The 12,906-nt window shown below is 37.1% G+C and overlaps 1 protein-coding gene across 8 annotated transcripts in view; it reads right to left on the minus strand.

The window, feature by feature from the left end:
- LOC105476071 (vacuolar protein sorting 13 homolog B) overlaps window positions 1-12,906 on the minus strand; it is an 859,286-nt gene that overhangs the window by 222,743 nt on the left and 623,637 nt on the right. For all 8 annotated transcript variants that reach the window (XM_011731700.3, XM_011731704.3, XM_011731702.3 and 5 more), the window contains one exon: window positions 10,283-10,970. In XM_011731700.3, the coding sequence (XP_011730002.2) occupies window positions 10,283-10,970 (688 nt within the window). The remainder of the gene's footprint in view (window positions 1-10,282; window positions 10,971-12,906) is intronic.

The following is a 12,906-nucleotide window of genomic DNA, read 5'->3' on the forward strand; positions in this document are numbered from 1 at the left end:
GCCATTTACAACCACTACTTTAAAAAAACACTTAAAGATATTAACAATGATGACAAAAGCAACAATATTTATTAATAATCATTGAGCCTTGTGCCATACACTTAGCTAAGAACTTCGCATACATTTTTAAATCCCAATAGCAACCCTAGGAGGCTGCTACCAGTATTAATCTCATATCATAGATAAGGAAACTGAGGCATAAAGAGGCTAAATAACTTGCCTAAGGTCACACAGCTGTAAGGAGTAGAATCAGGATTAAAACTTAGTACTGAGAGGTCTAATCCTGAGCTCTCATAGGACTCCATATTTCAAGTTTGACTCTTCATTGGACCTTTGGCATTTATAAAACTTCAAATGCAGAAACTGTTCCATATTAGATAACCTATCTTAAGCATTACAGTATCCTACATAGAAGTGTGTTATGACCTACTTTTTCAGTGTGATACATTCCAATAAATTTTAACTTCTGTATTTTAGTCTAGTTGCTGTTTGAAAAGTTACAATCAGGTAAATAAGTTGCAAGATGGCAGAAAACTGTTTTTAGTTGGTTTCTTTGTTAGGTCCTAGCACACATTAATGGGTAACAAGATATTGCACTAATGAGTTAGTTAAATTCCCTCAGAGTTGTTCAGCCCCTTCACAATTGACCAGATGGCACAGTCATTTCTTCAAAAACAAACAAAAAAGCCCCAAACAAACAAGAAGAAAAATGACTTTTTGAGGCTGCCTTGGGCTGCATAGTCAAGATATGAGGCAATTTCAAATCTGGACTCCATTATCTTAAACAAAACAAATACCAATTTTTAAATATTTATAAACACAACTAATACGATTATGTTAAAAACAACTACATACATCTTTATTTAAATGAGAACTGCCAATAATACAGCTGCTATGTATAAAGGTGCTGGCAGAAGATCTCATTTCTGTTAGAGGTTGCTCCAGGTGGGAAGGGCATGGAAAAGCCCATTGCCACATTAGTCTAATATTTTTAAAAAGAAGTTAACTCAAAGACTTATTATCTACTTGGAAAATCATTTGAAGTAGATTATTAATATTAATATTCATAAAAATTCAAGTTGATAATTTAGTCTTTAAATAATGTTTTTAAATTAAGGATGAAAAGCATATTGCTATGTATAGCTTAAAAATTTAGTCAGCATAATTTAGGATCAGTAAATTACGTAGAATGTGAATTATACCCTATTAATAGGGCTTTCAAAATTATAAGTAATTGTCATAATTTTAATTTTGCTTTAGCTTTGTAAAACAGATGTAGATATAGGTATAGATTCCACTTATTTATCCTGGGAAGTATCTCAAATAGTTTTTTAAATATGTATGTTTAAAGTCATCTCTTGTTCACAGAGGACTGGTTCCAAGACCTCCTGTGGATACCACACTCTGCAGATACTCCAGTCCCTGATATAAAATGACCTGGTATTTGCATTATAGCCTATTTATATCCTACTATACACTTTAAATTATCTCTAGAATACTTATAATACCTAATACAATATAAGTGCTATGTAAATAGTTGTTATGCTGTATTGTTTAGAGGATAGTAAGAAAAAAAGGCTGTACATGTCCCGTAAATATGCAATTTTGTTTGGAATACTTTTGATCTATGGTTGGCTGAATTCACAGATGTGGAACCCATGACTACTGAGGGCCAGTTTTATACAGTAATCCCCTGCTCTTATCCGTGGTTTCAGTTACCTGCAATTACATATGGTCTGAAAATATATTTTGAGAGAGAAAGAGAGACCACATTCACATAACTTTTATTACAGTATATTGTTGTAATTGTATTATTTTGTTGTCAATCTCTCACAGTGCCAAATGGATAAATTAAACTTCATCATAGTTATGTAATTATAGGAAAAAATAGTATATATAAAGGTCAGTACTATCCACAATTTGAGGCCCCATTGGGGATCTTGGAACATGTTCCCTATGAATAAGGGACATTACTACATAGTATACACATATATTTATACATATATATTTTAAAATTATATATATCAGTCACATGTTCTGCGAAAGGCAGGTTGACAAGAAGGGCAATGAATCTCACAGCATTTTCCCCTTCTAACTTGATTTGATAGTACATGAAAGGAAAGCCCTAAGGAATGCAGAGAGAGAACACCATTGCTGCCCTCTGAGTGTGTGCTTATTGGTGGCACGGGAAGAATCAAGTTAATGCTGACAACTCCTTGGGAGCAGTAATTACTGATTAGGATATATGTAGCTGATCTGTGCTTAAGATGTAAAGATATAAAAGTATCACTTTTAGAGGAAATCCCCTATTAAGTTTCCCAGAAAACCAAGTCCTGGCTAATGGACTAGAAAACATTATTATTAGTTTTAAATGGCAGGATTTCTGGTGCCAGCCTAGACTGGAATAACCTCACTGCAGCCTAACTCTCATGCTGCTTACAAATAAAAACCTTGTAAAAGACACAAAAAGCAAATAAATACTTGAGAATTCTGAAAAGTAAATCGGAACAATGCAGATTAGGGAGGAAAGTCCAACTTGTGGCTATAACTTACGTGGTGATGAATTTCCCAGTTCGTGGTGTTGTGTGTCTTCTTTTATGTTTGACTTGAGAGTGAGCCCTATATTGTGGTGCACAGTGAAGGTAAGGACACATCCAAAGCTCCAACAGAAACATTGTCTGGAAATTAAGGCCCCTGTGGTTTCAACAGTGTAGGGGAAATCTTGTTGCTTTTTCTTTTCTTTTTTTTTTTCTCTCTCTCTCTCCTGGCTTTGCACTGAGGGTGGACCCAATATCCAATGTGTGTGTGTGTGTGTATGTGTGTGTGTGTGTGTGTGTCTGTGTGTGTTGAGGGGAGTGTTACAGTGGTGGCAGTGACACAGGCATTTAAGACTTTAAGCAGCTGTTACAACTGTATTTCATGAGGTAAAGGTAAACACACCTGAAATGAATTGAAATATAAGTTCTTAACAGAGAAATACAAACTACAAAAAAGAACCAAATGGAAATTTTAGAAGTGAAAAATTTAATAGAAGTGATCCAATCTGAAGAGTGGGGAAAAAAAAAGAAAAAAAATGAGAGTCTTAGAGATTTGTAGGACAATATTAAAAAGCTTAACACTTGAATTCCAAAAGGAGAAGAGAAAGAGATTGGTGCAGAAAGACTATTTAAAGAAATAAGGGCCAAAAGTTCTCAAATTTGGTAGACAAAACCAAAACAATATACCCATAAATTTACAGTCAAGAAGATCAGAGAATTCCACACAGGATAGAATCAAAGAAACCAAGCCCAGACACACAATAATCAACCTACAGAAAACTAAAGATAAGCAGGTGTCTTGAAAACAGCTAGAGAAAAACAACACATTACAAATACGGAAAAAATAATTGGAATGAACACAGATTCCTCATCAGAAACCACAGGGGATAGAAGAACATGAAATACTATCTCTAAAGTGCTAGAAAAAATGTCAACCCAGAATTTTACATCCAGCAAAAATATCCTTTAGGAATGAGAAAAAAAAAAAAAAAGATACTCGCAGATGAAGGAAAACAGTATTTATTGCTAGCAGCTCTGCTCTAAAAGAAATTCAAAAGGAGGTTCCTAATGCTGAGGAAAAATGTACCAGAGGGAAACTTTGAGCTCTGGGGATAAGGGAATAGCAATGAACATGGTAAATGGCTGGGAATATAAAAGACCACTTTCCCCCTCTTCAGTTCTTTAAAATATGTAAGATTATTGAAACAAAGATCAAAATCTTATCTGGTAGGGTTTTGAATATATAGATGTAATATTTATGACAACTATAACATAAATGGAAGACAGTAAAGGAACCTATGTAGTTGTAAAGCTCTCCCATCTTCCTTTAAGTGATCAAATATTACCTCTAAATAGAGTGTGAATGATTAGACATGCATACTGGAAACCCCAGAGCAACGACTAAAATATATTGCAAAGAAATATAGCCAAAAGGCAAATTAATAAATTAAAATATTTAAAAATATTCTGAATTGCAGCTAGAGCTGAATATACAACTAATAAAAAAATCAGTAACTTTAAAGATGTATCCAAACAGTTTTTCTTAAACCATCGCATACAACTGCTACTAGCTTTTCTAAACGGCTTCTCTGAGAGTTAAATAAAGGTCATAGGCTTTATTTAACTAATTTAAGTGTTTCACAACCCTCCATGGCATGAAGATCTTTATTCTGCTAAACCTTCATAATTAATCATAATAAGTATGGTTATCACATGAAGCTAGGTGCCTGAAGGTAGAAACTGAGTCTTATTACTGGTTTCTCAGAGTCTTGCACATATCTGACAAGCAGCAGGTGCTCACATTCAGTGAATGAATGAATATTTCCAAAATATGTCTGGTGTATAAATGAAAGCACAATAGGAATAAAAGGTTCTTCTGAAGTAATAAGTCAAGCTGATTGTGTAAGACAGGAGGGAAGATGTAATTTTAAAAGCCAGATTGATTAAAGTAGTCACCTTGGTATATCACCCTGTATTCCTACAACACTCAAAGGATTTTCAATATTCACTTTTGGGCTCTTCATCATAGTTGCCTGAATATGTCAAATTAAACTAAATGGGTTCATAATTTAATGTCAAAACTATTTCCATCTTTCTAGAATCACCTAGAGCCATGCTTTAACAATGAATAATGCCCAGGATCAAGTGACATTCTAAGACACTTATGAATTTCAGAATAAAAATCTCTTGAGATGACCAGGGTCATCTGTGTAGGTCCCTTGTGCATGAATTTTTTTGTGATATTCATACAAATTAATAAGATAAATAAATTATTAATTAAATAAAACCTTTGACATATACTCTTCTTATATTTATATAAAAACTATGATTTTACCTTTTTTGAAAAAATTATTAACCTTTTTTTTTTTTTTTTTTTTTTTTTGGAGATGGAGTCTCGCTCTCTCACCCAGGCTGGAGTGCAATGGCATGATCTCGGCTCACTGCAACCTCTGCCTCGTAGGTTCAAGTGATTCTTCCACCTCAGCCTCCCAAGTAGCTGGTATTACAGGCATTCACCATCATGCCCAGCTAATTTTTATATTTTTGTAGAAACAGGGTTTAACCATGTTTGCCAGGCTGGTCTCGAACTCCTGACCTCAGGTGATCTGCCTGCCTCGGCCTCACAATGTGCTGGAATTACAGGTATGAGCCACCACGCCCAGCCATTAAATCTTTTTAAAGAGTAAAACAAAATCCTTTTTCTTTTTCCTCCGTATGATTTACATATAAAGGAACACGAGCACCTATAATAATGGTTTATGACGTGTATAGAAAACAATAAACAATGACAAGCCATATTGTGCTAGGATTTTTTTTTAAATAATCAAATGTTATTGTCCTCTCAAAACAAAACCCAGAAAACCAATATCTCTATAACAACCTCATAGGTATTTTTGAAATGTGACAATGGGGCAATTATTGAGATGCCCATTATATTAGGCTGTTTTTGCATTATTATAAAAGAATACCTGAGACGGTGATTTACAAAGAAAAAAGATATATTTGGATTATGGTTCTGCAGGCTGTACAAGCATGGCATTAACATCTGCTTGGCTTCTGGTCAGGCCTCAGAAAGCTATGATCAGGGCAGAAGGCAAAGGGGAAAGCCAGTATATCACATGGGGAGAGAGGGAGCAAGGTAGCGGGGAGGTGCCACATTCTTTAAACAACTATATATTTCATGAACTCAGAGCAAGAACTCACTTATCACTAAAAGGATGGTACTAAGCCATTCGTGAGGAATCTACCCCCATAATCCAAATACCACCCAGCAGGCCTTATCTCCAACACTGAGAGTCATATTTCAAGATGAGATTTGGAGGGGATAAACATCCAAACCAAATCATACAATCATACATATATGCTAAAATGGCTATTGGCTGGTTGACACTTGAGTTACGTTATAGAAAAGAATACATTATTTTGTGTTTGAGACAGGATCTCACTCTGTCATCCAGGCTGCAGTACGTTGGTGCAATCACGACTTATTGCAGCCTCAACCTCCCAGGCTCAGGTGATCCTCCCATCTCAGCCTCCCCGATAGCTCAGACTACAGATGCACGCCACTGCAACTGGCTAAGTTTTTGTAAATTTTGTAGAGATGGGGTCTCACTATGTTGTCTAGGCTAGTCTTGGACTCCTGAGCTCAAGTGATCCACCCACTTTGGCCTCCCAAAGTGCTGAGATTACAAATGTGAGACAGTATGCCCAGCCAAAAAGAATTTTAATATCCAGAGGAAAAGTATGAACACTGTGGAAACACATGACATGTTACTTCTTTCACTTTTAACTTATGATGCCTTTAACTTTTCCTGGACATTTCTTAGAACATTAGCTTCATGGTAGAATCTCTTTAGTCCCTCCAATTTAAAGACATTGCAATGACTCCTTCACTTTATAATGCAGAAATGGAGCTAGCCACCCCCAACTTACTGCTCCCTCTGCTTCCCTCCCCATGAATGTTAGCATTATAGCCATTTCTATTTTTCTCTTTTTTCTTATCCATAAGGTTACTATCTCAGGGCTTCCAAAAAACACTGGTTATGGAACAGTGCTTTTTTCAGGAAAGAAAGTGCTACATAAAGGGTTTCTGGATAACCAAATTGGTAATGGGACTTAGACAATTCATTCAAGTGGACACATAAAACACATTTCCAGATCGGTTTTTGAAAAATAATTTCATTAACATTTAATAAAACTTATGTATTTAAAACTCGGCATAAAGTAATTAGTGCTCCACTAGAATATCAAAGGAAATCTGCATCTTCAAAACAAGTCATAATAAATTTCTACCTGATATTGTAGAGCCTTACAGATATCAACTCCCTGAAGCCAAAGCCAAATTACAGAATTCCAAATTACAGAATGATGAAACTTCAGAACTGGAATGGATTTTGTTGATATCTATTATAATCATCACATTTTACAGATAAGAAAACAGAAAGTCAAAGAAGTAAACTGCCTAAGATCACTTTACTAATTGATGGCAGGGCCATGAATAAAAATCCCAGGTTTTCTGCCTCCTAGTTAAGTATTCTTTCCACTATATGATATTGACAGCTAAAATAGTACCAGCACACATTTATGAGGGCCTAGGCCTGCTGGCTCAATGCTAAGTACTTTAGAATTATTCATGAATTATCTCTTTTCATTTTCATAAGTGCGTAATGATATAGGTATACATATAAGTGACAGAATTGGAACCCAGGTTTTCCATACCTGAGTACTGTGTAATCACAGCATGGACCCAGTTAATATACAAATTCACCAGTTAAAACTTAAGAGAGGAATCATTTGCATGGTAAGTGGGACAATATAGGCTGACTGCAAGAACCTCCAATTCACATCCTTCTTTTCAGGGGACCCATAGAGGTTGAGAGTCTAGACTCAGGAGTCCAACACTTCTTAGCTTTGAATTGTAGCTCTGTTTACTGCTAGGTCTGTGTCCTTGGGGAAGTTACTTAACTTCTCTAAGGCTTAGTTTCCTAATCTCTAAGAATAGAACATTTCCCATAGAGTTGTCATTAGGATGAAATAAGATAATGCATTAAAGCAGTTAGTACAATGCCTGGCACAGGGTGATCACTCAATAAATGCTAGCTGAATTTTATTTTTAGCCATTGTATTTTAATTACTTGCCTCCTTTTGGGTCTTCTGAAAAAAATTTCCCTAGATCACTAAGTTCACTTTTAAGAAATATTATCGGCCGGGCGCGGTGGCTCAAGCCTGTAATCCCAGCACTTTGGGAGGCCGAGACGGGCGGATCACGAGGTCAGGAGATCGAGACCATCCTGGCTAACATGGTGAAACCCCGTCTCTACTAAAAATACAAAAAACTAGCCGGGCGAGGTGGCGGGCGCCTGTAGTCCCAGCTACTCGGGAGGCTGAGGCAGGAGAATGGCGTGAACCCGGGAGGCGGAGCTTGCAGTGAGCTGAGACCCGGCCACTGCACTCCAGCCTGGGCGACAGAGCGAGACTCCGTCTCAAAAAAAAAAAAAAAAAAAAAAAAAAAAGAAATATTATCATGCATATTGATAACTTTTGATTATTACTAACCAAGAGTCATACTATTGAGATAATATAAATGTCCAAGTAGATGCATTCTGTGTAGGGAAAGGCATCCATGAGAATATTATGCAGAAAATGCTCCTTAGAAGGTATGTGAGTCTTCTTCCTCCTACATTTACCCCCAACCCCTATATTAAATCTGGCCCATGACCACCACTCTAGCTTCATGTACCAAGATTGGGTTCCATGTCAGTTTATATACAAGGTTTTTTCCCCCCTTTAAGCAAGAAGTGCTCTATTATTTTAACCTAGGAATTGATTATAATCCAAAAGTCTATCTTTGGTATGAGCTCTTATAACTTTGCTGAATACAGACTTAGATGAAAATGTATAAACACATGATTTGGGAGTATATCAATAAAACAGATTTAAGCCAGTCTGCTCTTACAATTTCGGAAAGTGGAAACAAGTCCATCATTGGCAGTTCTTTTCTATTACTGTGGACCCTGGCTTGCCTCAGTTTAACAGTTTCAAAGGTTGAGGTTACATACAGAGTATCCTTAGGTTGGGCTGGAAGTAAGCAAAATGAGGCTTCTGTGATCTCTGCATATCTACAAATTTAGGAAGAGGTCATAGCTGTTCCTCTCAGCCCCTTTCCCCCTCCTACTTTCCTCTGCCTCCCCCAATGTTTTTAGCACAGGTCACCCACCTATAGAGCGACTGTAGCTGAGTGAACTTAATGAAGGGCTGAGAGTTAAGAATTCATCTCCTAATCCTGCACTTAAATTTTGGCTAATGCCAAGCAGACTTGCAAGCAGGTATCAGGTATACAGGCATGAGTTCTTGAATCACATAACATGTCCCACTATACCAGCATCTCCCATATTTTCAGTGCCGCTGAAGTATCTTTTATATCAAAGGCATCCAGTAAATGAGAACATGTTTGAGAAAGAGAGGCAGTTGTTGCTGGTAAGGGTTTAACAAATGGCTCTTGGAGTAGGAGAGCTGATATGATTGAATTTGCAAGCATCTGTGGCATATATACTTTCACCATGGCCAATTTAAGCTACTAGTGGTTTAACAACTGTCTTGCAAAGTTCTTGAGTCTAACAATCAGCTTTTTTGACCCATTATGAGCTGCACAGGAGAGAGGGACAGCAAGCAGCCCAGGGGTTACTCCTCAGCAACTGGCTAGTTACCCCTTTCTTAAAGCAGGGGACTTGCACTAAACCCTGGCCTAGAGCTCCTTTGATGCTATTTCCTCAGGCTGAATCCTGATTCCCACACCTGCCATCTACCTTCCGGGATCCTGCCATGCAAAACAGTCCTTCTTAATGGCAAGAACGAACAAACCTGTATTCCAGATTAGATTCATTGTCCAAATGCCTCACTGCTGGCTTCCACCTATTGGATGGGACCAGCTGAAAGCAATAAAACGCCTGAACTATACCTGAGCTTGCTAGAGGGCCTCTTTGAATACTGAATCTTAGGTGACCCAGTTACTCTCTCCAGTTTTTTTTTTGGCCAAATCTCCAAATCTACATTAACTGAGGGAAAAGGTATATTGTCACCTTGCTTGACTCCACTGGCCCTTGTTACTTAATAGCTTGTATGTCTTACATCTGAACCCTGCTCACTTTCCTAGTCTCAACAGGCAAAAAGCTTCGGAAATTTCATATAATTATTATAATTAGAATAAGGAAGGGATGGGTTGGGCAGCAAGAGCGAATTAGCCAACATCAATATACTTTCTGTAGATGTACAAAAATCTTTAAATAATCTTTATTAATAAACCTTCTCAATTACATTTAATATGACGCTATTGCATCAAAAGAATACCAAAAACAAACTTCATCTTCTAAGGTTTTTCTTTTTTAATCTGAATAGAAGCATTAACATGGAAAGTATACCTATGGGCCATTAATATGAAACCGAGCTATGCTTTCCAAACACTGGAAATCGTTAAGCATCTCTATAGTCAAGAGAATCCCTGTTTCATTCAGTTCCCAGAAAAAAAAAAAATGATATTCAGAGGCATAGTAAGAATACTAAGGCTAAACCTCAATACATTTCAAATATTTAAACAGGATTCAGCTGTGGAACATGAACTTTACATATTCTGTAGAGAAAAGACGTTTTGTCTGTCAGCTGTTTCTGTTTAATCAATCTGGAAACTATGGGAGTACAACTTATTAGATAGTAATTATTAGCACGTCAGTAAGTTTGAAGGTTCTTACCTGTACATTTGTAATCAGAGGCCACCCCTTTAAGCACAGCATCAAAAATGGATACTTCCACTCGCTGCTTTCTGTGGTGACAACTCAGAAGCAAGGAAGGCTGGGACACAATAAAGTACAGAAAAGGTTCTAGCTGTAAGTCACCAGTTCCTCTTCGACCAGGCTGCCGAACAATAGTTATACCAAGTGCTTGTCTAGCAGATGACCTTGTGGATGCATGAATACTTTCAAGAGAGAGGACCCCTATTTTTTTCCCTGAAGGAAAAGAAATGCTGCTCCTTAAGAGATCTTCTGCTGTCACTGTGGAAATACATGCCTGGTTGGGCTTAGCAACATCTGAATCAACTTCTGGGAGATTTAATGAACTCTTGTCTGTTTTTTCATTATCCTTCTGTTCTTGTGATTTCGATTTGGATAAGGCCATACAGGAATAGGTCATTAGTGAGATTCTACTTGCAGTAATAAATATGTCAAAGGGAATAAAATTTAGATTTTTTACAATTGATGACTGGCGTGAGGGCCGGGCAATGCGATGCTGGCTGGCACCACTGTGCTGCTCTATTTGCACTATTCTGATTTTAACACTGTCACTGCCAATTCCACTATCCTGAGCACCACTGTACCGAGATGAGGTTTCAGCCATGCCTCCATCAAATGTATCCACTTTTTTCTGTTCTTGTTTAGAGATCTGTAAGAAAAAAGTAATAAAACATTTCAAACTAGTTACATGCCAATTGTCATATAAAAAATGTTATATAAACATGTTGTCAAAAAGAAAATTTTAAAAATGAGTCTAGTATAACTTAAAACAGTAATCAGAAAAACAGAATAGGTGCCCATTTCCTACACCAGACCCCCAAAATCACCTTAAAATGCCAAGGAAATACTTGAGAAAAAGCATCTAATGTTCATTTCCATCATTAAAATACATTTTTGAATGTCAGATCTTCTTTCTTTGCATTACTACAGAATAGCATATATCTTTTAAAATGTCTCTTTAAAGAATTATTTTAATACATATTTTTATAGTGATTTCCCAAGCAATACAATAAACTGTCTCCAAAATCATGATTACTGGTGGTTGAAATTATATTTTATATAGAAGTAGTTTCTACTATATTCCTTACCTTTCTTATAAAACTGATTTATAGGTTTTTAGACAGTAAGAAAGGGAAAAATCAGTAGTCCTAAATTATGAAGGACAAAGAAAAGTACACTAAAATAAATGCATGCCATTTCAAAAGATGTTTATTTTCTCCTACTACAATAGGACTTAAAACAAGGACAAATATAAGTGATAAAGTAAAATCAAGTCAGTAATTAAGTAATTAAAACCCTTGAGGGTAGATTTTTCCTTTGTGCAATAAAGGCTACTAGTTCTCAAAATTTTCCACCAATGAGTCCCTAAGTAGAGAACAAAGAGCAACTTGGTGGCAGCAGCAGTTATAATCACTTGGCTCCAAGACCATCAGTTCCTCTTTCTTAGACTGCCTGACCATCAGTCTGCAACTTGCTATTCTGCACCTAGATATTTTACTTGCTTTTTCAACAGAATTATTAAGGTAACCAAAAAAAAAAAATCCATAAGAATAAAAAAACTACCTCACCCCATCTTATCTCCAAACATAACCAATAGTAATATTTCATGGCTCTTCCTTTCAGTCTTTTTTACCTACCTATGCACAGGTTCCCTTCACCTGTATCCCTTTGTGGTTATAATGATACCATAGGGACAACCTGATAGCTCAAATTTTGACATGCTAATGTACTCTTCATAAATACAATTTTTAAAAGCTACATAATACTTCATTTAGTGTTAGGAACAATTTGTTCTACCATTCACATATACCTGTATATTCAAGCTTTCAATTAGTGCTGACAAACCCCTAGTGATATTTTCTCAGGACAGACAGGCTCCTAGAAGTGAAATTATTAGGTCAGATACAGTTATTCACACTTGTAATTCTAGCACTTTCAGAGGCTGATGTGGGAAGACTGCTTGAGTCCAGGGGTTCAAGACCAGCCTGGGCAACATGATAAAACCCTATCGCTACAAAAACATATGAAGAATTAGCTAGGCCTGATGGTGTGCCCCTATGGTCCCAGCTACTTAGGAAGCTGATGGCTTGAGCCTGGGAGGTGGAGGTTGCAGTGAACTGTGATCATGCCATGGCACTCCAGCTTGGGTGACAGAGTGAGACCCTATTTCAAAGACAAAAACAAACAAAAAAATTTTTTTTTTAAAGTGGAGGCTGGGTGCAGTGGCTCACACCTGTAATCCCAGCATGTTGGGAGGCCGAGGCAGGCGGATCACGAGGTCAGGAGATCGAGACCATCCTGGCTAACATGGTGAAACTCCGTCTCTACTAAAAATACAAAAAATTAGCCGGGCGTGGTGGCGGGCGCCTGTAATCCCAGCTACTTGGGAGGCTAAGGCAGAAGAATGGTGTGAACCCAGGAGGCGGAGCATGCGGTGAGCCGAGATCCCACCACAGCACTCCAGCCTAAGTGACAGAGCGAGACTCCATCTCAAAAAAAAAAAAAAAAAAAAAAGGAATTATTAGGCAAATGGTTTGAAAAAGTTAAAAGTTACTATTGTCCAACACCTATCCAAAAAGGCTGCA

Source organism: Macaca nemestrina, chromosome 8 (genome assembly GCF_043159975.1).
Source record: "Macaca nemestrina isolate mMacNem1 chromosome 8, mMacNem.hap1, whole genome shotgun sequence".
In the NCBI taxonomy this organism is placed as follows: domain Eukaryota; kingdom Metazoa; phylum Chordata; class Mammalia; order Primates; family Cercopithecidae; genus Macaca; species Macaca nemestrina.